General features: G+C 34.0%; 2 protein-coding genes and 1 long non-coding RNA gene across 8 annotated transcripts in view; all 3 read right to left on the reverse strand.

Moving 5' to 3' along the window:
* Window positions 1-25,654, reverse strand: part of Dop1R2 (dopamine receptor 2) — a 371,432-nt gene that overhangs the window by 1,047 nt on the left and 344,731 nt on the right. For 4 of the 6 annotated variants that reach the window (XM_065369938.1, XM_065369937.1, XM_065369939.1 and 1 more), the window contains one exon: window positions 10,720-10,804. In XM_065369938.1, the coding sequence (XP_065226010.1) occupies window positions 10,720-10,804 (85 nt within the window). Of the gene's footprint in view, window positions 1-10,719; window positions 10,805-25,654 lie in introns of those variants that run through there. The other 2 variants (XM_065369942.1, XM_065369941.1) reach the window with 2 other exon arrangements.
* Window positions 16,478-19,213, reverse strand: LOC135846769 (uncharacterized). The gene is made up of 3 exons (XM_065366051.1): window positions 18,505-19,213; window positions 17,342-18,423; window positions 16,478-16,549 (listed from the first exon to the last, which is right to left on the reverse strand). Exons 1-3 carry the CDS (start codon window positions 18,866-18,868, stop codon window positions 16,478-16,480), a joined length of 1,518 nt encoding a protein of 505 aa, XP_065222123.1. The 5' UTR covers window positions 18,869-19,213.
* Window positions 19,225-20,464, reverse strand: LOC135848730 (uncharacterized). The gene is made up of 4 exons (XR_010559422.1): window positions 19,918-20,464; window positions 19,752-19,826; window positions 19,601-19,660; window positions 19,225-19,309 (listed from the first exon to the last, which is right to left on the reverse strand). It is a non-coding gene; the product is annotated as an uncharacterized LOC135848730 (long non-coding RNA).

The raw sequence follows: 25,654 nt of genomic DNA on the forward strand, positions 1-25,654 counted from the left end.
CTAGCTAATCTTACGTCAGAGATGCCAGATTCAAATTTGAAATAAACCAATTGTACAGTTTAGAAGATAAGAGTTTGATTTATGAACATTTATAGGTCAAGGAAATGTAGCCCAAGTTCAAGATTTATGTCAGAGAATTATTGTTTTTTTTTTTATCTAATCAACGAAATAAATTTTGAATCACCCTGTAGAAAGGAAAATTTCAGATCAAAACCTCACAGCAAATCAGAAACAATGAAACAAACGAGTAAATATGACGTCAGAGTAACAAAAATATCTTCGAAAGTTTTCCTCCCTGTATGAAATATTGATAAAATTCGAGTAGAAAAAATATTTTGAAAAATGGCAATCTTGAAAACCTTTACTTTATTTGGTTCAAAAATTTGAAAAAAAATAATTAAAAGGAAATAGAGGGTAGATCAAAATGAGCAATTTGAGGAAACTTTGACCTACTTATACGACTAAATAACTTGGAAAAAATGTACTCCAAAGCTGAGAAAAGGATCAGAAGTCTCCAAAATGCTATTTACATGAGTTTTTGAATGATTAACAAATTGCCAAAGTGCCTTCTAATGATGAGAGTTTGTCAACATGCTTCAAAATTTTCACGAAATTTAACCGATGATCAGATATCTACTTATTTGGATTTTTTTTTGGAAGATTTTTTCTAGAAGCAGTGTTTCCTATTTTCCAACTAAGCAAAGAGATTTCGCAGGTGGATAAATTTTCTTAGTACTTACTTATTCTAGATTTTGATTTATAACTGTTTTAAAAATTTTGGAAAAATCAGGAACACCTATAAAATTTAAGTAAATACATAATATGTCATATATCTTGAAACCAATCTCATAGGAAAATGAAAACTTTAACATTTTTACTGCCATTTCCCTCCCTCCTCCCCTCAAAAAAGAGGTTCTGCTCCAACAGGACAAAGCAGAACAAAAGCTGGCCTTTTTAGCAAGAAAATTTTTCAGAATGTTTCAATAGTGGAGAGGATGACAAATTTATTCTAGTCAAATTTTTCCTATTTTCCAAGAGAACTGGGAAAAAATTTAAAAGTATAAAAATTCTGGAAAAAAGAAAAGATCTGTAATTCTTTAACAAAAAAAAAAAACATACATTTATCGCAATTTAGATAAAAAATCAGGATAAAAATTTGTTCGTTTTCAAAGTAAGCTAAAGAAATGAACATAAAAATTTTAAAAAAAGGTAAAAATAAATAAGAACTTCTAAATTTATCGAAGAATTTGGAGATTTTTTGTTTGAAATTTTCTGCAGAAAAAAAAGTCTTTTCACATACATGATTAGTTTTCATTCAAAATGTTTCAAAAAGAGAAGGAGGAGTACGTGTCTGTCATAAACACTGGTTTTAAACAGTGTCTGTCACTACTACTGGTTTTTTGCAGTGTATGTCACTACCACTGATTTCAATCAGAGTCTGTCACTACCACTGTTTTTAAACAGTGTCTGTCACTTCCACTGGTTTTGAGCAGTGTCTGTCACTACCACTAGTTTTAAACAGTGTCTGTCACTACCACTGATTTCGAACAGTGTCTGTCACAAACACTGGGTTTGAACAGTGTTTGTCCCTACCACTGTTTTTAAACAGTGCCTGTCACAAACACTGGATTTGAACAGTGTCTGTCACTACCACTGGTTTCAAGCAGTGTTGGTCACTACCACTGGTTTCAAGCAGTGTCTGTCACAAACACAGGTTTTGAACAGTGTCTGTCACTACCACTGATTTCAATCAGTGTCTGTCACTACCAATGTTTTTAAACAGTGTGTGTCACTTCCACTGGTTTTAAACCGTGTCTGTCACTACCACTGGTTTCAAGCAGTGTCTGTCAGCACCACTGATTTTAAACAGTGTCTGTCACTACCACTGGTTTTAAACAGGTGAGTCGGCGAATATGAAGGGAGGGGGTTTGAAATTTATTCGAGTGAGAATTTCTATCTATATAACTGAAAGGAACTACAAAAAAATCTAAAAAAAAAAAAAAAAAAAAAAAAATGGAAAAACTAATAATGGAACCTAAATGAAAAAAATGGAAAAATTTCGCAATTTTTGGCAAAAAACAAGGACTTTTTACAATAATTGTTTTCAAATGTTGATATAGAAGAGGGAAGGGGCCCAAACTTTATTCGGGTCAAAACGTTTCCATTTTTAGAAGAAACTAGAAAAAAATAAATATTCTAAAAACAAGGAAAAATAAATGGTAAATTACAAGTTTGATTGAAAAAAAGTGACAATGATTTGTTTATGAAATTTTCTGCATTTTTTGCAATTCACTTGATAAAAAAGTTTTAGTGGTGGGTGGATTGAGGGGGGGGGTTCATATTTATTCAGGTGAGAATTTTTCTACTTCTAAGAGAACTGAAAAAAAAAATGAAAATGAATGGAAAGTTTCAAGTTTATACAAGAAAAATGAAGAAAAGTAGCTGCTTGCAATTTTTGACACCAAAACTGAATTTTAAACAAAAATTTTTAAAAAAAAGTTCCAATGAAAGAAGGTATAGGGTCAAAATATATACTTGGGTGAAATGGTGAAAATGTTTCTGTTTTGAGAAGGAAGTAGAAAAAATAAAAATTCTAGAAAAAGGGAAAAATAAACAGTAAATTTTAGAAATTTCGACAATGTTTAGCCAAAAATAGGACTTAAAACATGATTTTTTTCGAATGTTTCAACGCAACAAGAAGGGGAGATTGGTCAAGATTTTTCTGTCACAATTTCTTTAAAAAAAAAAAAAAAAAATCAATCGAAGAAACAAAGAAGAACGAGAAAAAAAATAATACATTCTGAAATGAGGAAAAATATAAGCATGAAAAATCACTCAATGATCGAAAAAAAAAATGGAAAAACAAGTTTTTTTTTTTCTTCGGAATTCTGAAAAAAAGCAATATGTACATATGAAGAGTGATATTCCAAAACTCGCTTTGTCCATTTTCACAACTTTTCAGGAGAGAGGAAAAACAGTTTCCCTTTAAACGGGTAAATTGGCTTTTTAGGCGAGTTTAGCACTTTATTTGGGTGGATTTATGATGTAGGAGTGTAGGTATACATTTCATCCACTAAATACTGCTGAAAAAAATTTCAATAAAAATGGACAAAACGCGTTTTGGAACGTTATTTTTTAAATTTTTTTTAGTGAATTGGCTATTTAGGTGAGTTTAACACCTCATTTTGGTAGGTTGATGATGTAGGAATGTGAGTTAATACTTCATCTACCAGGTACCACTGAAAACCCAACTTTGATAAAAATGGACAAAGCGAGTTTTGGAATATCACTCTTCATATGTACGACCTAGTCTGATGAATTAATTTGGGTTATTTCGAAAAATTCCATTTCAATGTGCTTATCTTTGACCTTACTTTACATTTTCACTTTTTGTCTCAATAATTGGGAAAATTTCGAAAGAAAATTATGGAAATATGGAAAATATTTTTTGAAACATTTTATTCAGTAAATGAATCAAAATAAATTGAAAATTATCTTTTTCCGGTCAAATGAATATCATCTCCGAGTAATTGAAGGGCTAATGGTGAAAACCGCCTTAGTCAATTATTTGTTCACACAACTTTAAGCATTTTTTTTTTTTCATATTTCATCAACTTTAAAGGGAAAAATGAGTATTGTAATGCATTCTGGGATAGTTGAAGATGTTTTTTTAATACTTGACCATAAAGTTTTTACATTACCATTGAAGTAGGACAACAACGTTTTCATTGATTTGTACAAAAATCACTTCTGACCAAGGCGACTTTCACCATTAGCCCTTCAATTAAAATAACCACATTTCTGATGAAATTTTCTCAAAAATATGTACTGATTTTTTTTCTATCAATATTTCAACAATAAGATAATAAAAAACACAATTTTCAGTTTTTTTCAAAAGCTATTTTTTTTCTCGAATTTTAACAATTTTTTGAACCTGTTCATATGCACTGAAATGCAGACAAAACTGATTCTGAACAAAGGGGGTGATGAATAGTCATAGGGCTTGGATACATTTGCATGCACCCTTTTTTCAATTTTTTCATATAATATTGATCTTTCGAATTTTTCTACAAAAAGATCATTAAGTTCGAATAAGTTGAAAAAAACAATTCTCAAGTATAAGTATTCGAATTTTGATGAATTAAATAATCGAAATGAATCATTAAAGTAAAGAATTTATAATCAAAATCTGTCACGATCAACTTTCAATTGGATGGAGTATATGCCTACAATGCCTACATCCATAAAAAAAATTCAATATTCTATTTCAAAAATTAATACTCAAATAAGCAGCCTACTTTTAAAATTCTTGATAATAATTCCCACAAAATGACAACACCTACCGCACCATCCCCCCCCCCAGCAACCCTTACTCATTGCAAAATCCGTTATCTTACCAAAAAAAAATTCCAATTATCCGAACTCTCTGGCAATTCTTCCAATTTCACGACATTTGCCACTACGCCCAAAATTAAATCCTACCTCTTTCCTTCTTTTTTTTTCTCCGGCAATAAAACCGAAATCCATCAGAAGCTGTTCAAACGAGACACCCCTCCGGCTCATTTATTATCGCGAAAATTACCGCAAACGCTGTTCGCCATTGTTCTAACGCAATAGTCGAAAATTAACGACAAAAAAACATCAATCCGGCCACGTAGCGCATTCCTCTGGGAGAACAGATAACCGAGCTCGTAAATATTAAAAAGTAAAAGCGCCACCATACTAAGCACTGCGAAAACTGTCCACCTTGAAATGTTTTTTTTTTTTTTTTTTTTTTTTTACTTCTTTTATGTACATTTTTTTTTAAACATAGACACACAGAATAGAACAAAAAAAAAAAGAACAACACACATACCATCGTACTAAAAAAGATTAAAAAGATATTTTTTCATTCGAAATACCCTTAATAATATGTATTGTAGCTAAGCTATACCAGTACGTGTAGCAGTTCAAGGAGTATCGTCGTAACCTTGGAATAAAAAATTTCACTCGTATTGGATGAAAATTAAAAATTTTCGACTAATTTCGGGACGAAAAAGTACGAGGTTTTTCTCAAAGGAACGTAGGTATTGAATTGATGAAAAAAATTGATGTCTTGGCGAAAAAAATCAATCGACTGCACACGAGTGATTTTTATTTTCATTTTTAAATGGTCAAATAATTAAATCAAAGTGTGCTATAAGTTGATGAGGGTAGGGGAAGGCTAAAGTTCTATAAAACTTTCTGTAAATTAAAATTTATTTGAAAATAAGATGAATAAAAAAATTAATGAATTTTCGCTCAAGTTAAAGGAGATAAAGTTCTCATTTTTGGCCCTTCCAAAGCGATTTGTTTCAAGAAGGGAATTACATACCCGCTGGAGCCTCCAGAATGGATCTTTGGGAGTTGAATTTTTGTTCAATTTGATAAAAAAAAATTAATTTCACGAATAGATTGAAAAATTATCCTTGAAACAGCTCATTTGAGTTTTTCAAATTTTCAAAAATTCGCCAAAAATCCAAAAATTAACTCGAGCTCTTGAAATTAAAGTTAAGGGGGTTTTAGAACATGCTCCATCAATAATCTAGCTTGGTTTCGTTCAAATCGAAAAATTCCAGTCTAAAAGTTTCATCGTCAGGTCAAAAACATATCCATTTTAAAAGGAGAAGTTGATGTACTTTGGGTGACAATGAGATACATTCTCTCGGTTCACGAGCCAACACTTTCTCTTTCACCAATAAAATCTCCTCCTAGTTACATCAGCACCCTGTCAGCAGGCGAATAACCCTTTTAGCATTTTAATTATCTTCAAACTTATCTACGTACATCTGAACTTGGAAACTTGACTCCATAAAAAGTACCCACGAGTAATTTTCATACTTGTACGTCAATTTGCAAAGTATCTTAGGTCCCAACTTGTGAAAATATCGTAAAGCAGCCTTATTTCAGGATTTACTTTCTCATTCACACATCTAAACACTTTCAGAGAGGAAAACAGAGATACCAAAATTGACTTGAAAACATCCAATTGGAATTTCCAATTGTAAATTACTCGACACCGGTCAACTCTTTAAATTCACAAATGACTCTTCGTCGATTCATTCGTCGATGAATTTCTCACATCTAGAAATTTTCGACGTAGCCTTATTCGTATTTCTGGTCGACTAGAATTCGTCTTCTATCATCAGGCATCATTATTATTCTATCTTCTTTGCGTTAAATAAGCAGCCCTTTTCTTTCCACCGGGTCGATTATGTGACGATAAATGAGTCCGAATTAAAGTTTATTGTTCCTGTTTGCTCGATGTGGTCTCACTGATTTGCTGGAAATTGCCGCTACGATGCCTTCAAATAAATGGAAATGGAAAATTTCAATATTATTAAAAACGAATTAACAAATCTTTCGTCGAAACGAACCAGAAAGATACTTTTTCTCTGTGTGTTGCGGTGTGTTTCATCTTCTTCACAACATAAAATGAAAATTTACAGCTACTCATACCCAAAAGGAATAACGAAGAAGGGGGCGATGGTCACGTCTTTTGATACATTACCAGAATAAAAAACCCAACAACGTACCTACTATAAGTATACGTAGGCAGGTAAACGTAGTACTACCTCAATAGGTAAACCTACACACGAATCTGTTTATAGAGCCAAACTTTCTAAAAGTACAGCCATAGAACACTTTAATGTAGACGAAGGGGTGCAACAGGGTGACTGGGACAGCGAAGGGGGATGCAATTACCTCCACCGACGACAATTTTTGCGACCCCTTAGTCTCTTTTATGCGCGTTTTCTCCATCTTCCTTCACGTTCACTTTCTGTGAAACTGGCTGGCTCGTTTGGGGTATCTGTGTCCATTCTGGTACCTTTCTCGTCTTATAGGTATACAGGCTGCTTTGTAGTTGAGCTTTTTAAATTACTATCTGAGAATGTTTCAGTATAGGTACCTAGCTCTCTATCTATAGTTAGTAGTACACGCGGATGAGGAGGAGGAGGAGGAGGAGGAGGAGGAGGAGGCGTCGTCGTCGGTGACTTTCATCGGGCGCGTGTCGAGCTGCTGCTTCTAAACGCCTAAACTTTTAATGCGTCCGATAAAAGTTGCGAATTTATAGAATATCGAAGCCGAGGCCGGCTGCTCTGCTGCGTTTCATATTGGCCCGCGTTCATTTCGCCAGTTTTCTTCTCGTAGGTATCTTTTTTATATCATATTTTCTCGAGCTATAAAACGACGACGAGCATCTCGAGTACTATAATATACGAGTATAAGGAGTCGTTGTTCCTCGTAAACGATGAGGTAAAATTGTAGTCGTTCGTGGTGAATGTGCGAGACCAACGAAATGGTGCTTGGACATGGCAATTGCGATATTTTGTGGAATAATTGTGAGAGGTTAAGGGTATTTCGAATTTGAAAAAATATCTCAATAGGTATGTCTTTGATTTGAGAATTTTGCTTAAAAAATAATAATCAAACGTGCAAGATAGAAAAAAAAACCGTACCGTATGTTCGAATAATTCGAGCGATACCAGTTGAAATTCCACAATGATTATATTATAAGTATTCCAGATGCATTCGTCGAAGAACGAACGAAAGAGTCATTGTTCAAGTGAATCGTTCGTGAACGATTGGGCTGAACCCCCCTCCCTTTCTGAAGAAAAAAATCGTACCTAATAAACGAACGAGTGTCTTGAACAATTTGAATCATCGATAGTAAATGATTCGCTTACATGTGAATCGATTCACTTGGGAACGAATGAATCGAAATGTCAAACGAATCATTCGTGAACGACCAACAAAATTTTGAAAGAAAATCAAAATTTTTCACAAATCAAAATTTTGGAACATTTTTATATTCGAGAATTTTTGCTTGAAAACTCGACTATTTGATTCATTCGCGAACGTCGCGAACGACTACCTACAAGATTCATAAATACCTATTTCTCGTTCATTATACTACAAATACTAATCATCACAGATAGAAATTATTCTCCAAGGTGATTTTGAAAAACCGTCCTGAAAAGTGAATCAGTCGTTCGCGAACGAACTGATTCATGATTCGAGCAAATCGTCTGCAGATGATCTATACTATACCAGAATGAAAAAAAAAAACAATGTACTTGTACTTATCCAAGTATCTATTCTTCAAGAAATCATGCAGTCGTTCGCAAATGATTCATTGAATTGATCCGTTCATTCGTTCACGAACGATTCGATTCATTCACTAAAATGAACCATGACTCGTGTAATTCGTTCACACATGATTATAACAAGATTTTAATTGACACTTTTTCAAGAATGAATCACTCCTTCATTTCCTCACAAATGCTTAACATGAATAAAAACAAACATCATTTCAGAAACGGTTAGATCGTTCACAAATGATTCATTTGAGCTTGAATTAACTCGTTCGATAACGAATCAGTTGATCATTGGAAATAGTATTGAAAAACAGCGTGTTATTCAATAAACGGCCCAATCGTTCGCGAATGATTCGTTCAAAAATGAGCAAATTCGGTCGCGAACGAATCAATTTAACATTTTATGTAGTTCTTGAAATTGAAACACTTTCATCTGATGGATTGTGCAAAAAAATATTTTCTAGAAAAAGATTCGTTCGCATACGAACCGATTCGTTCACAATCGAATCGATTCATTGAATCAAGTAGTGAAAACTCAAAACAATCATTCACAGAGATAGACGATCATTTCAGCTCTTTTGAGAACAGAGTTTTTAAAAAAAATTAAAGGCTCAGAGGTCATTCCCGAATGATTTGTTCAAACGTGAAAGAAATCGTTCGCGAACGAAAATATTATTTTAACAGTTCTTGAAACATATTCACTTGACCTGCCGTATCATTTGAGAAATGACAAATGAGTTTTCATTTTAAAGTGTAAGAGATTCTCAGTCGTTCACGAATGATTCGTTTAAAATTGAACAAATTCGTTCGCGAACGAATCGATTCATCATCTTTCATCATTACATTTAGTAACAGAAACATATTCTATTCACCTGGTGCATTATTTGAGAAATGAATGATGAGTATTTTTTTTTTTTGGTAAATGATTCGTTCATATACGAATCGATTCATTCACGAACGAATCACAGTTCATTATTGCATCAGCTCAAAACCAGCAATGCAACGATTTCGAATCGATTTAAACCAAATTAACCAATGTGAATTAACTTTTTATTTCAATTTTTGGACTTTTCAAGCTGTTTTTCACTAAACTTTCACAGATTTTTAAGAATCGATCATCAAGAATCGCGATCTCTCGATTCTTTCACGTTCTCAGTATCGTGATTCGGAATCGTGATATTTTCGAATTGGCGCATTGCAGCTCAAAATTCGAATGAATTGTTCTCTTTTAAAAAAAACAAAACGTTGGCTAATAAATGGCACAGTCGTTCGCGAATGATTCGTTCAAACGTCAGGCAACTCGTTCGCGAACGAATTGATTCATAATTCATTTCAATTATTTTTTTAAAACATATTCACCAAATGCAGTATTTTGAGGAATACTTTTTTTTAATAATTCGTTCAAATATGAATTGATTCGTTCGCGAACGAATCACAGTTTATTTTTAGAGCAACTCAAATCTCGAATTCTCAGATGAATCGTTCGCAGAAAATCACATCAAGCTTTTCAAAAAACAAAGTAGTGTAATACCAAATTTAAGGTAAGTAGACGAGTCGTTCGCGAATGATTCGTTCAAAAATGAAGAAATTCGTTCTCGAACGAATCAATTCCTCATTCATTATCGATTAGTTCTTGAAATCTACAAATATTTGCCGGATGCATTAAAAAATGGGAATTTTTTTTGCAAATGATTCGTTCACGAACGAATCACAGTTTATTAATAAAGCAATAACTCAAATCTCAAACGAATCGTTCTCAGAATACAATTTATTTAGCTTAAAAAATAAAATAAAAACGAAAGTATTATATGTACTTGTTTAGTCGTTCACGAATGATTCGTTCAAATTTCAATCAATTCGTTCGCAGACAAATCAATTCATTCATCACTCGACACATTGTACGTACAAAAAAATTGAATCAATTTTTTGTTCAAGAAATCATTTTGAAATGAATCGGTTGAGAGAAAACTCCACTTTCTATGGAATAATTTACTATCTCAAACTGTCAAAAATGAATCATCTGCATAACGAACGATTCGAGCCACGATTTGTCGCTTTTAAAAACCGGTTTGACTGATTTTCGAACAAAAACAATTTTATTCAAAAAATTTACTTTCGAAAAATGACTGAACTATTCGCCAATAATGAGTTCCAAAGCAAAAAGCATTAATCGTTCATGAACGAACTGAGTGAAAATTTTAATGCATCGTACGAAAATAATCCTATCTTATTTTCTGGTCAAATAATGAGGTAAGTAGGTAAAACAATTTGAAACAACTCCACAATTAGAAATCGGATTCAGTTCTCAGACCAGACGATTTTCTGAAATATTTATGCTGATTCGTTCGCGAACGATTTTCTTTTGAAATGAGGAAAATAATGCCTTAGAAACGATTTAAATTCCCGAATTTTTCTCCTTTTTCCCAAACCTTTTCACATCAAGAAAAATAATTGAACTGATATCAATTAATTTCAAGTAAGTACGATATACATAGTACAAAGATACACTCGAATCTATCGAAAATACGGTACAGTCGTGGAATTTACGTGAATAATTTTTATGTACAAGAATGGACAATCACAAAGCAAATATTTTTAATACCTGACTTGATCGATAACGTAAAGCGTACCGATGTCTTCTTCGAACTCTTCTTGGACAACAAGCGCATAATATTCTTACGAAAGCCCTGTAAGCAAAAAAGAAACAAAAAAATACATTAAAAAAATTACACCACAAAAAATAATTCTACACACAATCAATACCAAATAAAAAATTTTAAAAACCATTTCAGAAATTCGAACAAAACCTTATAACTTATTTACACATTGCAACCCAACTAGGTACAGTATTCAAATGAGACGAAAAATTCCTCATTTACTGTATTTCAAGGTAGGTAGGTAGCCAACTTATCCGGGCAGTGATTTATACACCAAGTCCAAAATTTCAAACCTTTGCAACACACTTTCTCATGCGTAAAACGCAACCACACCTTTAAATAACCTTTTGCATGATGTAAAGCTTACGTAGAAAATAATTACGTCCAAAAATCGCCATAGCTTTAGAATACCTACCGAAACCGAAACAAAACTCAGCTGATATAAAGCAAAGCCACTTGCTATATAGGTGGAGGCGAAATTTTCATAGACCGAAAATTCGGCAAGAATTTCAAAGTCATGTTTTCCCTCAAAAAAAATAATAGTCCTCTGCTTGTCTCTTTTTAGCCCACTAACCCCAATTAAAATCTTACATAATTTCAAAAATACTCGAGTTTTCAAAATATTTTTTTGAAATAGATTTTTTCAAATTATTGTAAGAATGTGAAATTTTTTCTGAATGACTTTCAGGTTGAAATAGAGATCTTTACTGAATTTGGTCAAAACCACCCCCCCCCCACACCCACCATCTTTTGTTATACGTACATCCACAATAATGCACAAGTCACGAGTCTTTCCTGTTTTCAAATGTTCCTTATGATGTCCCCTTTAGGAAAAAAGTTGTCCCAGAGGATCAACGGGGGTAGGGGGAGTTGGGGGCAGAATTATTCTTATTGTCATATGCTGGACTTTAACTATCGTTAAGAAAAATTGAAATTCATGTTTTAATAAATTCTACAAAACGCACAAATCCCCAGATATCTAATTCAACAATCAACATTCAACACCCTCATCCCTTCTCCTCTACTCTCCTTCCTAAATATGTGCCAATATCTAATAATACAGGCAACGTGAAACGTAAGCTACGACGACATCGAAGATTGTTTACTTAAAATTCTAACAAAATACCATACACAAAAAGTCGTAAGTAAGAGGAAAAATCTCGACTCGAAAAGACGTATATGTACATTACGTATATACCTGCGTACGTATTTCGTATGTTGCAAGTCGTCGCGTCGTACTCGTAGTACAACCTACTCTCGACTCAACTGCTGTACATATTTTATCATACAAAATACATACATATGTACGTGTGTGTTATGTGTACATATGTAACTTATGTAAGAATATATTATTTTTTCTTTTCTGTTTTTATTTACCTAATTCAAAAGCTTAAAAATAGCGCGTATATTCTACGTAAATATACGACAACGTTGTATAGCAGGTAAGGTAATATACATAGACGTACAAATACTCTGGTATACTGGTATACGAGTACCTACAACAAACGCCAACACGCCAGAAAAAGAGACATTTGGAAGACGAATCGGCGATATACTGAAAATGTTGGTAGTTCGTACCCGTGAAGCGACGTATATGGTACATAAGGTAGTATAATTTTGATTGCCGGTGACATTGTTTATTCAGCTTTGATCTCTGGCGGCTTATACGTGACGTGTTGATGCTTACGATAAACATCTCATGCTTGCGAAATGCGGTAGGTATACTGCTACATATTTTCAGATTACACGTAGCATAAATATACACGCCAATGTTACCAGTTACGAGTACGTTTTCGTTGGCTGAGATGCTGTTCTCGTACTATTGCGAATAAGAAAATACTACAGCGAAGATGAACGTAGGTAGGTAGTAGGTACGTATATCTTCGTTTTTTACGTAGATTTTGAATCAATATTTTTATAACGTTCGAAGATACACAAACGTATAGTCTACCTACCGCAGAGTAAGCGAAACAACAGCATCGAATAGGCTACAAAATCGCGAACTACGAATAGGCAGGCACTAGGAACTAGGCAGGGAGGAGGGAACGTGCATGATATTCATTCACTTGTATGCTACAAATACTCGTAAATTGAACTATAACACATAGAACGTATGTCTCTGTACAATGAACGGGATGCCCTATATTTATACAGAAGCTTTCTTGGGGACAGGGTTAACTATGGTCACACTGAAAAAATCGTGTTTCAATTTTATCAACGAAGGGGGTGTCTTGACTGCAGAATTTTTTTTAGATTGACGAAAAAACATTCGAAAATATGCCATTAAACAAAAGTTCAAAGGACCAAGTTCATTTTTGAAGCTCGAAGCAATTTCTAAAACCCGAATTTGGTTTAAACAAATTGAGCTGAAAATCTGAAATTTCATTGGCATTTATTACTGACCACTCTCCCTCCCCCCTCAATTGATTGAGGACGGATTCGAGCTGTTTTGAGCAGTTCTGGAGCTTCGAGATTTTTCTAAAAAAGATTTAAATTTCCCAAAATACTACCTAATAAAGTTGAAAAGCTAGATTGTACATAGAAATTCAGCCAATTTGGAACCTCCAACAACTGTTCGTAATTTCCAGTTTCCCACTGAATGAATTTCAGCAATATGGTCGAAAAGATCGGAAACTCAAAAGTGACATGTCGTAAGTTAGATTTTAGAGGACGTTGAGTTTGAATATTTTCAAGTACCAGGATTGTGCAGATCGAGAGACAGAAGGGTCGAATCCAACGAAAAAATAATAGTATTCGAGCTCAGCGACCTCATAGAGAGAATCTATAGTAAGTCACGCAAAATTTTCCTAATATTTAAGTTATTTTTTCATTTTTTCAGAATTAAAGCACATGGGAGACCTACTACCTAAAAAGTACTTACAAAAGAATACTGTATCACGAGAAAAAAATATTTGAACTCGGCATCCTTGAAAGTACTAGAAACCAGGGTATTCGGTCAGATGCGAAATGAAGTGATGCGTCTTAGGGGGAGAGAGAGAGGACGTTTGAGACTGAATTTTTACCAACTTTTTACTCCAGACCACCCCCCCACTCCGCCCACAGTGTTTTTCAACCTAATTAGTCAAATCAGATGTGGTTCGAACAAATTTTGGGAAGAGGGAGTCGGAAACAAAAATCTTGAACAATTTTAAATATTCAAAAACGACGCTTTTATACTCGACGAAAAATTTGAATTGTTCTATTGCAAGGTTAGTACTGTAATCTAAAATCAAAAATTCGAAAATTTTTTCGTATTATTTTTCGTGTTTTTTTTTTTGTATTTTGGCCTTTGAAAATCAATTGAAGAGCTCTATTCCAAAGTGGGTTAAGTCATTTTAAAAAAAGGCACGTTTTACGGAGATTTTTACTTCAAAAGTGGGTTAAGTCATCAATTTTTCAAAGTAAATTTTTCTACAAGTGATTGTTCTATGTTCAAAGAAAGGAAAGGTGCACCGACCTTTGGAAACAGAACAAATTTCAGTATCAAAAACTTTGAATGCATTTTTTTGGGGAAAAAATGACTTAACCCACTTTGGAATAGAGCTCTTCAATTTTAAAAAAGAACAAAACATTTTCGATTTTGCCCGAGCGAAGTGAGGACGAAAGCTTCAGAAAATTCACAGAAGAAATTTACCCGCCAAAATTTTGTCCTTTTAGGTATTTTTGGATGAAAATTTGCACCTTTTTTCGTTGTTTATCTCTTTTTTGCACAGTCACCAACCCTGTAGGTATTTATTTGGCTATGTTTCTTAAATTTCTGAAGTTAATTTTTTCGTTTTTGGAAATTTTTGAAAAATTGCTCAGTAGAAATCAAATCTGTCCCAGTGAAACGACAGCAGAAGCTTTGAAATAATTGATAATATCAAAAGTAGAATAACTGATGCAAAAAATTGATTTTCATGGCTTCAACATTAATTAAAAATAAATAGGTTTTAGGAAATTATAATATTATCAAAAATACTAATATCTAATTTTTAGCCACGTTGTTTTCGACGTCAGAAGTCAATTTTGCCACCCTTCAATTTTGGTCAGAGAAAAGAAAAAGAAAATGATCCAGCCCGAGCGGGGCAAAAGCTGTGAAAAATTGATAATTCGAAACGTAAAACATCATTTTTGAATTTTTGATGATGAAAAAATGAAAAAGTTGGTTTTCGTGGCTTTAACATTTTCAGGAAATTATAATTTATGTATTTTTAAAAATATAAATGGGGCCCGAGCGAGGAGAGGATAAAAGCTGTCGAAAATTCACAATTTTTCATCTTTTCAGGACATACGTAGTACTTTTTATACTTGCAAAAAACACCCAATTTCTGCAAAAATTAAGAATAAATAATTATTGTTTTTGAATTTTTGGCGAAAAATAAGTAGGTCATTTTTTGATATTTCAGCAGAAGTTGGGACTTTTTGACAGTCCCAACTGGATTGAAAAATTTCAAGTGAAACAACCGTATTTTTTACGTGACAAGTCAATTTTTCTACTCTGTCAACTTTGGTTGGAGAAAGGAAAATAAAAAGGATCTGACCCGAGCGAAGCGAGGACGAAAATTTTTGATGATTTATTTTTCAATATGTAAAACCCAATAGTTTTTGGTAATTTTTTGATTTTCTCTGCTTACACAATTTCTGCCCAACTTTCTTAAATGTCCAACTCACCCAATTCCCCCCCCCCCAAATATTCCCAAATTTCGTCTAAATTTTTCTGTGTGGGGGGGGGGGGGGCTGATTCAACCTCCACCCCCTTTCCCGTTCAGAACACCCCTGCATCCAGTAACTAGAAAATCCAAGAAAGTCTACAATTTTTATTCCAAAATGAAGGGATTTTGTAAATAAAATCAACCACTGCAATTTCTTGGAACAATTTTTTGAAGTTTTCATTTTCCAATAGGCATCACAAACTCATATCCTGTACATGAATCTCATAATGATGCGGGTTTATGCCGAAGGGGAAGGAGGGGAGGTGATATGGCCACATTTTGGCGACCATGACCAATTGATCACGGTTTGTTGGGGACTTCTGCCAATAATTTTTCAATTTTTTTTTTACATAGAGATTATTGCGAGGCCGAGGAAGGAACGTACGTTTCAAAAAATCTACTCGAATCTCGAAATGAACGCTATGGAAAAGATTAATAATCATATGCTATGCTACAAAATTTTAAAATTTTTTTCGAAAATGAAAATTTATGGAGGGGTCGAGGGGGTAGTTCCATAATCCCAAATACGTACATTTAGAGGCTTTTACATCACTTTTCATTTTCTTAAGCAAGAGTTTGTAGAAATATTCATCATTACTTCCCTGAAGATAGGGGGAAGGGGAGGGAAATCCCAAACTACTGAAAAAAAATTATGTATAGGTTTCACAATGGAGGTTTTTGAAGCGCTGATTCTGAATCTAAAATTATCAAAATTGAGATCTTCGAAGCCCCACCGGAGGCTTGAGGCTCAAAATATTGACAAATTCAATGTGGCTACCGAATTATAGGTGTTTTAAATAGGCTGATTTTGATATCAATTCCACACCAATAAAATCAAAATTCAGTCCCCTTAAGCCCCATAGGAAGAATTGGGGGCTCAAAATTTTGAAAAATAGAATGAAACATAGGTTTTTGAGGGTACTGCTTCCAGCTCTACAACTCGTTCAAACTCAAAACTAAAACTGAGTCCTCACAGTGAGGCTTGAGATTCAAATTTTCATAAAATGGATCATGGTATCGAAGCAACGAAACCGTAAATATCACCGCGAGAGCTGTGTTTTTGTGGCTCTCGTTTTTTTCTCTGTAGTTCGTGTTCGTTCGTTCATTCATTCGTATCTTTCGTTTATTTGTGCATTGGTGAGTTCGTGTCCCGTTCCAAGTTGTTTCCTGCGTGTTCTCTGTTCTGTCACACGATGTTTTTTTTTCACGTTTTTTTTTTGCTTTTTTTTTACGTGTCTGACTATGTTTGCGTGTAAAAAAAATTATTTGAACCAAATTTTTATTACGTAAATAATCGAATACGCCAATAGATTCACCGTAATATTTCTAATTCTATCCTTCATTCTACATGAAGCCAAAGTTGAAACATTTTGATTTTCCCATCTAAAGAATTACAAAGTAGTATAAAATTTTAAAATACAGGTATCTAGAATACGGATACTTGATAGAAAACTAAACTAATTACACATTTAAAAATTAGAAAAAAATCGGAACTTTCCAACTTTCCAGTTGAAAATTCAAAAATAACGCAATTTTAAAAAAAATTGAAACTTCTTTAAAAAAATCAAAAATTACATAGGTATCTAAGTTTTTACTAAACAACTTTAGTATTTCGAGATTTTTTCTTATTTTTTATGAATTTTTTGTTAGTTGCGAAAAATCGTTTTTGTTTTGATATTTTTCCGCGACCCTTATTTACGGTGAACCCAGTCAACTTTGATTTTAAAAACTTCTTTTTTTGGGACTGCAGTTCCCAGCATTTTAATTTCTTTCGGACATCGGCGATCAAAACTGCATTGTCAGAATTTAAAATATTTCTGAATCTTTCCTCATATTCAGTTTTCATTTCTGGCGTGAGCCGCAAATTTCGAACTTTGGACTTGGAAGTTGATGGTTCATTCAGTTCATTGATCTCCTCAGTAGTACTGGTTCTAATTTCAGTTCTACTTTCATCAGCAGGAAGGGATGGTGGTATTGGCGCTGCGGCATTTTTCATTACACTTCGACACAATATGTGTACATGTATACACATATTCCCTCGAATAGATGCGTCCTCACATGTACACATAAATTGATGAATGCATACCAGGCATTCGTCACATTTCAAACGGCATGTAGTTTCTGGGCACTCATTAAAATTTTTCATCAATGTATGTTTTCCATTCTTATAATGCCAGGCATTTTCATCCGAAGTTGACACCACAAACTCTTCAGCACTTTTTAAAGCTTCTTTATGGCGAGCTCTCAAGTTCCTCAACTTGAAAGAAAGTTTTCCAATAAATTTTTTGCGTAATCTTTCGCGATATAATTGTAAGATACAAGTTTTCAACAGATTTAGACCAAAAAACAGAAGTCGTATCTTTTTTGTATCGCCAATGTGATATTTTAGTTTCTTGTGAAAAGCTTCTAAATACATGTTTGTATTTATACCAATGTGGAAACGATAGCAATAAGCCCACTGCTCCTGGGAATTATAATAATTGGATTTGAAGTATTCTATAAAATCGTTGCATCCATCAATTGCAGTATACTTATCTAAAAAATTTTCCAATTTTGTGGAGAAATCGGCAATACTTCGCTCACATGACACAGCCATTAGATCGTTGTAGACCTCCTTTCGTGTGCTTTTATCTGCGATTTTCTTAAGATTTTTCCGCCATGCCTCGCGGACGTGCCATGTACAATAAAATGACCCAAACTCAGCTGGACCCATGACTGCCTGCCACGCGTTGGCATATGTTGGCTGCATATCACTCATTATAACTTGACTTTGAATTACCCCAACTGCCTTCTTCACAATCGATATGTATGCCTTCATCGTTGGTAAGTCGCTTTTGTTTGAAATGGCAAAAGCTGCTGGTATACCTTCCTGGAATTCGTCAATTACGAGGATAGTGTGCAGCACAAACCCATATGGGCTAATCCCATGGGTCCCATCCATGCATATCATTTTACCTATTGAAAAAAATTCAAATTATTAATAAATTCAAGTGCTTCATAATTAGGTAGGTACCTATCATATCATTGCAACCTTACCAAATTCTTGAAGAAGTTTTTTTTGGGTTCCAGACATCAGAACAATCAGAATATCATCTTTTTCCAATTCCGGATACTCGTCAACAGTTTCCTTTTGTTTTTTTGAAAATAAAACGAATTCCTCGTTTTCATTCAGAAATTTTTCAACATCCTCCATATCCGTATCAATGGTGGAATTCGCATTTCCAATGTTGAATGCTTTAGAGATGTTTCTAAAATCATCATTTGTTGCTAAAAGTAACTTATTACTTGTGAATTCTTCTTCCTGCATTCTTTCATTCAAGTCCTGCTGCAACCTGCGGAACGGAACTCCTGCTGCAATTTTCGAGGCAATTTCGTTCCTATCTTTGATGGGTATTCTCATGTGGGCTACTTGAGATTCGTCATTTACAGTATGCCCAACATGGGTTGACGTGTATAAAATTGACAATGAACAAGTACCATCACTGTGCTTAGTTCGTGTAGAAACGATGTTGGCAGGACAAAAGCCTCCTATCTTTTTTGTTCCTTGTAATTTCAGCTTCCGTTTATTTGTTGATTTGCTCGTGTGCTGCCCTGACCTAGAGCAGGTGTAGGTTACAGTTGTGGTTTTTCTTTTTTTATTTTTGCTTGTCCTCTGCCGACGAAATTGGCAAATCAATTTTTTTTCTTCTTCTTCCTTCCATGTTTCGAACGTCTCTACGGAATTGAATTTCAATTCGTGCGATACTGTATCGATGCCGTGTGTTTGAGTAAGATGATTTCGAATTTCAGATTGCAGTTTGAAGCTCTCTTCACACATTACGCAGTTGTACCTTTTTAACCCCTGTAAATAACAGTAAAATTTAGTATCGATGTCAATAGGTAGGTACCTACATATTTTAGAAAAATTTGAAGGAATATGTCAGTATATATTCAGGCTAGAGAACTCAAAATGATGTGTAGGTATTTTAGGTTTTGACTATGGATACGCCGAACTATCTATGCATCCGTAAAATTATTTTACAGGTAGGTAGATAGGTAGGTAAGTGGAGAAAATTGTGACTTGAAAGATCATTTTAATAATGTGATACAGTTATCGTAATTTGAACAAGTGCCCAGTGTGAAGAAAATTTACCTGATCTTTTTCTGAACTTGAAATGCTTTTTTCCGCGATGCTGGCTGATTTATCGGATTGCTGAAATGTTAGTAGGTAATCAATGTTTTTATTAATTAATGTTTTTTTTTTTTTATGAACAGGGACGGACTCAATATTTTTGTATACTTACGCATTTCTGAGTTTTTGATAAGTGTAGTATTAGAGCGTTTTTTTTATGGAAATCACTCCCACAACGATTACATTTCTAAAGTTGAAGAAATTCAAAACACCTAAAAATAAAGTTAACTTCAGTCAGAATTTAAATTATTGAATAAATGATCGAGCAATTTTCTTACGTAGGTAGGTTTTTCTTCTTTCATATGTTGCTGTAGAATATGCCTTTGTAGACTGTCTTTTCTCTGAAATCTTCGTTTGCAATCATTACATTCCTAAGATAAATAATAATAATAATAATAAGAACTCTTATCCAAGTCATTTTATTCTAACGTAACAATCTACGATGTACGTTCGTATTGCTAATGTTCAACTGGAACCAGCTGTTCATAACACATCAGTACAATACGTGTTTGAAACATGTAGGTAGAATGTGATGAGACGTGCATAGGTATCACAACACAATGAACTACACACATAAGTCTTGGAAACTTATTTTATAACTACACTTAGCATATTTAATATAAAAAGTATATGTATGTCTTACGTATTGAGCGTTTGAAAAAAAATTTTTGGTGATTTGCTCCCTCTTGTGCTTCGTCCGAATATGACGAATCAAAGAATTTTTGTGTGCAAACGCGACACCGCATTTACACTTTAATCGTGTCATAATTAAATATTAATTAAATAATTAATTAAATATAATAATCAATTGAAGAAACGCAACAAAACAAATAAATGAGACGAGACAAACAGATCAATTTATTTATTTTTTAATAAAGTAAACATGCAGGAAGACGTCGACGTTTAAAAAAACGAAAAAAAGCAGCCAACAATATGTGTATTTACACGAAATAAAGGAACGTCATGAAGAACGACATTGCCCATACGAAAAAACATTCTCGTAAACACAAGTCAGCAGAGCCACAAAAACACGGCTCTTACGGTGATATTTACGGTTTCGTATCGAAGCAGGGTCATTCCGCGTCTATTCGACCAAGATATGGTAAGAGGAGTCGGAGATTTTTTTGAAATTTTTCCTGTGGAAAGACCTTTTGATGGGATGACCAATGGCGGAAATCGCAGCCCTCTACCCCTTTTTTTAAAAGATGCTAGGGGTGTCAAAATTTTCAGTGAACTTGAAATATCATCCATTTCAGCAGTAGAATACTCAATAACTGTGATACCTACCAAAATGGAACTTTTTCCAATAGTTAGGTTAGGGGTTTTGAAAGGCTTTTTGGTGATATCATAAAAATCAGGATTGCCACTTTTTTTAGTACGAAAAATTAACTCGAAAAGTTTCAAAACGTAGTTTTCATATCGTTCCGACTCTCAAAAATTCTGAAAAAAATATATTATGGACAACTTTTCATTTTGAACTACATATTAAACAATTGTGATGGCATTATTTCGTAAAGTCGATTTTAAAAAATTGAAAGTTTGTGAAAAATGCGATTTTTTGATTTAAAATATGAAAAAAAGAAATTCACCCATTTGACCCCTATATTTACATATCCATTGAAAAAGTTGAAAACCCCCTTTTACTCGATGAAATGAATTCATCACAAGAAAATCAAAATTCGAAAAAATTCAGTTTTCAATTCCAAACATTAAAAAAAGTTTAAATTCATTCAGTTGTCTTATTTTGACCTCTTCCTGGCGTAATTCATGAAACAGTTGAGGAGCGTTTTTCCAAAGTCAGCTATGTTCATTTTGAAATTTTGTCGAGTTAGTTACGGTTTCGGGTAGTTTGGAAGTGTTCGCATCAGATTTCGCTAATGGATTGCCGGTCTCGTTCCTCTACATACTCTAGGCAAAAGAAAAATGTATGCGCAAACACCGGTTTTCCAAATCCAGCTACGTACGATGGATTCACATCTATTGGTTTTTGGTGATTTGAAAAAGAACATAGCTGACTTTGGAAAAACGCTCCTCAGTTGATAAAAATTACACCTATAGCAAAAAAATTTAAAACCTCTAGGAGGCTTAGTTTTGATTTTCAATTTGGAGTGGAACAGAATCGGAGTCAGAATCAGTGTCTCCAATATAACATAATATCCCTATTTATACACGCATACATAATATGTAATAGTTTGAGATTTTGAAGTTCCTCGCCCCCCCCCCTTTGGAAATCAATTATTTACTCGCAGAAAATAAAATTAGACACAGAAACAAAAATCTAGAGCTATACGAAAACGTCGAGATTTGCTTCAAAAATCCAGAAAGGGACAAGGGGTAAAATCAAGGTCAGGGATAAATCAAATCATATGCCAATTTTACAGTTCTCATAATAATACATAAATTAGTTATTTTCTAATTTTTTATAAATTTTTAATTTAGTCTACGCAATTTACAAAAATATTAAAAACAAAGGAGGATTATAAATTCACAAAACATTCATATATTTCGCAGTTTTCAGAAACTTGTCAAACATGCATTTTACATGAGCTATCGATACACGACAACATATAGGTTAGGTACTGCATAACAAACACACAGCATCCCAGCACAGCTATGTAGTACAGATTTGGCGGAATTTTATATTAGATACCGAAGAAGAATTTTTATATTTACAATATTGTTGGCGGTGTCGTGTTGTATTTACCATAGTTAAATTGATTTCCAGTCTCGTCATCTTATACACATGTTTACATACAAAACGTGCGCTACCGCAATCCATCCCTCTTCGTCCTCTTCACCCTACCTCATGTCTCACGTCATTTTCAACATACACGAGCTAAATGAGTTAATCAAACCACAAGCAAGGCGAGCGAGGTGCATGCTTCCGACTATACGTATGGCACGCGTTCTTCGTCGTATTTACGGCGAAACCGATATGCAATTTTATTAACACCATCGGGGAATTCCACCGCACTCCTCGCCTCCAACATCGTCAATACCACGCCAAGAGTAGTTTATTTTATCGGCGAAAATTCGCCAATTTCCTTATGACTGCGTTCGGTAATTTCTCCTTCGAACGCGAATTAAAATACCAACAATTGAAAACGTCGATTTCATCTACTCGTATTCCTCGCCTCACCTCGAACCCTTCCAGCTAGTTTGCTACTTCCTGAATAATAACGTTTTCTCGTTCCTTACACACAACACAATCGTAGTACGAGTCGAATACTACAATTTGAATTTTCACAATTACCTACTGTTTGTTGTTGTTTTATCGCGTTAATCGCGTTCCAATGACGAACAAATCATCGACGTGGTTAAATTCGGGTAATAATTGAGGTGAAATTACTCGTCGCGTCGGATGATTCGTATTAGCGCAAGTTGCGAGAAATAAACGAGTTTTTGTATCATTTGTCGCGTTTGCGATAGAGAAAATCAGAAAACTGCACGAGCAGATAAAAACGAGGTTATATTGTTTGGAATGATGGAAGAGGAGGTGGATTTTTAGTCGTAAGCGGTATATGAGAATAGACTGCGATGCGTTTGAGTGGAGGATGAAATTCAGTTCGATATGATGCGAGAAATTGTCTCCAATTTTTGTTTGCGATTACAAAAAATGATTCAATTCGTTCGCAAATGATTCATCAAAAGTTGAGTAAATGAATCGATTCGTTCGGGGACGAGTCATCACTTATACGAATCAATTCATTCTCGAATGATTCATCAAAAATTGAGTAAATGAAACGATTCGTTCGCGAATGATTCACGAAAAATGATTCAATTCGTTCGGGAATGTGATTCATCAAAAATTGAGTAAATGAATCGATTCGTTCGCGAACGAGCCACTTATACGAATCAATTCGTTCGCGAATGATTCATCAAAAATTGAGTAAATGAATCGATTCGTTCGCGAACGAGTCACTTATACGAATCAATTCGTTCGCGAATGATTCATCAAAAATTGAGTTAATGAATCGATTTGTTCGCGAACGAGTCACTTATACTTATACGAATCAATTCCTTCGCGAATGATTCATCAAAAATTGATTAATGAATCGATTCGTTCGCAACAGAGTCACTGATACGAATCAATTCGTTCTCGAAAGATTCATCAAAAATTGAGTAAATGAATCGATTTCGATCCTTTCGCGAACGAGTCACTTGAAAGAATCGATTCGTTCGCGAACGAGTCACTTATACGAATCAATTTTAATTCGTTCGCGTGTGATTCACAAAAAATGATTCAATTTGTTCGGGAATGTGATTCATAAAAATTGAGTAAATGAATCGATTCGTTTGCGAACGAGTCATTTACTTATACGAATCAATTTCAATTCGTTCGCGAGTGATTCACAAAAAATAATTCAATTTGTTTGGGAATGTGATTCATCAAAAATTGAGTAAATGAATCGATTCGTTCGCGAACGAGTCACTTATACAAATCAATTCCTTCGCGAATGATTCATCAAAAATTGAGTAAATGAATCGATTCGTTCGCGAACGAGTCACTTATACGAATCAATTCATTCGCGAACGAGTCACTTATACGGATCGATTTGTTGGCGAACGAGTCATTTATACGAATCAATTCGTTCGTGAATGATTCATCAAAAATTGAGTAAATGAATCGATTCGTTCATGAACGAGTCACTTATACGAATCAATTTCAATTCGTTCGCGAATGATTCACAAAAAATGATTCAATTCGTTCGGGAATGTGATTTATCAAAAGTTGAGTAAATGAATCGATTCGTTCGTGAACGAGTCACTCATACGAATCAATTTCAATTCGTTCGCGAATGATTCACAAAAAATGATTCAATTCGTTCGGGAATGTGATTTATCAAAAATTGAGTAAATGAATCGATTCGTTCGTGAACGAGTCACTTATACGAATAAATTTCAATTCGTTCGCGAATGATTCACAAAAAATGATTCAATTCGTTCGGGAATGTGATTCATCAAAAATTGAGTAAATGAATCGATTCGTTCGCGAACGAGTCACTTATACGAATCAATTCGTTTGCGAATGATTCATTAAAAATTGAGAGAATGAATCGATTCGATCGCGAACGAGTCACTTATACGAATGAATTCGTTCGCGAATGATTTAGTAACTATTGATCAACTCGTTCGCGAATGATTCATCTAGAAATCAATCAGTTTGTTCAATCGCCAATCGGTTGTGAATGACTCGATTCCATTCGATTTGATTCACTTCACTTGAAAATACATAGATCAATTCCCATACAATATTTTCACAAAAACTGAATCAATTGTAAATTAGATGATCCGTTTGCGAATGATTCGCCAAGAAATCAATCAATTTTTTTAATCGCTAATTGTTCGTAAATTATTCGATTCGATTGTAAACAGATCAATTTGCTTTACTTCAAAAAAAGTGAATCAATTCGTTCGTAAAAGATTTTTGTTTGAAGAAAAGTCGGTCTTCTCACGCTGAGTTTTTTTTTTTTTGGAAAGAGAAGGGAAAGGTTTGCTTCTGGATTTTCAAAAATTGACCAAAAAATGCACTTCAGCTCTTGAAATTTTGAATGGTGGCATATTTTTGCATACTTTTTTGATCCAGCTCGATCCAGTTCAGAGGCTTTTGTGCCAGTGGGAATACCTATTTTATCAGATAGAATTTCAGCATCAGAAAAAAAAATCCGCATGCTTATGAAATTATTCGACAATACGCAATGAGAGCGTACTCTACAGCGAAAGGCTGGTAAAAATAATCAACGGATGAGAAAACCTAAGAAGACGAAATGCTATCGAAATTAATTTCGGTAACAGTTCGCATAACTAATAAATCTCACCCTTTAAATGGTTCCGATCAAATGAACGAGTCGAGCTGTGATAGTAAGAAGGGTGAAAGAAACGTGTAAATTTATGTAAATTACGAGCTTTATGCAAAGTAGCAGATATCTTATGTATTTTCTAACGTAGTCAAGGCGCAATCATCATTTTCCCCTCATTTTTTCTACATTTTAAAGTAATCTAAAAAAAAAAAAA

Source organism: Planococcus citri, chromosome 5 (genome assembly GCF_950023065.1).
Source record: "Planococcus citri chromosome 5, ihPlaCitr1.1, whole genome shotgun sequence".
NCBI lineage: Eukaryota > Metazoa > Arthropoda > Insecta > Hemiptera > Pseudococcidae > Planococcus > Planococcus citri.

Excerpts from the sequence above, each read along its gene's own strand:
- LOC135846769 (XM_065366051.1), bottom strand. The coding sequence starts at position 18,868 with ATGAGAATACCCATCAAAGATAGGAACGAAATTGCCTCGAAAATTGCA. Across the intron at positions 18,424-18,504 it reads AAAACTTCTTCAAGAATTTG|GTAAAATGATATGCATGGAT; the intron begins GTAAGGTTGCAA and ends TTTTTTCAATAG. Across the intron at positions 16,550-17,341 it reads CATCAACTTCCAAGTCCAAA|AGAAAAAAACGAGAGCCACA; the intron begins GTTCGAAATTTG and ends CACGAACTACAG.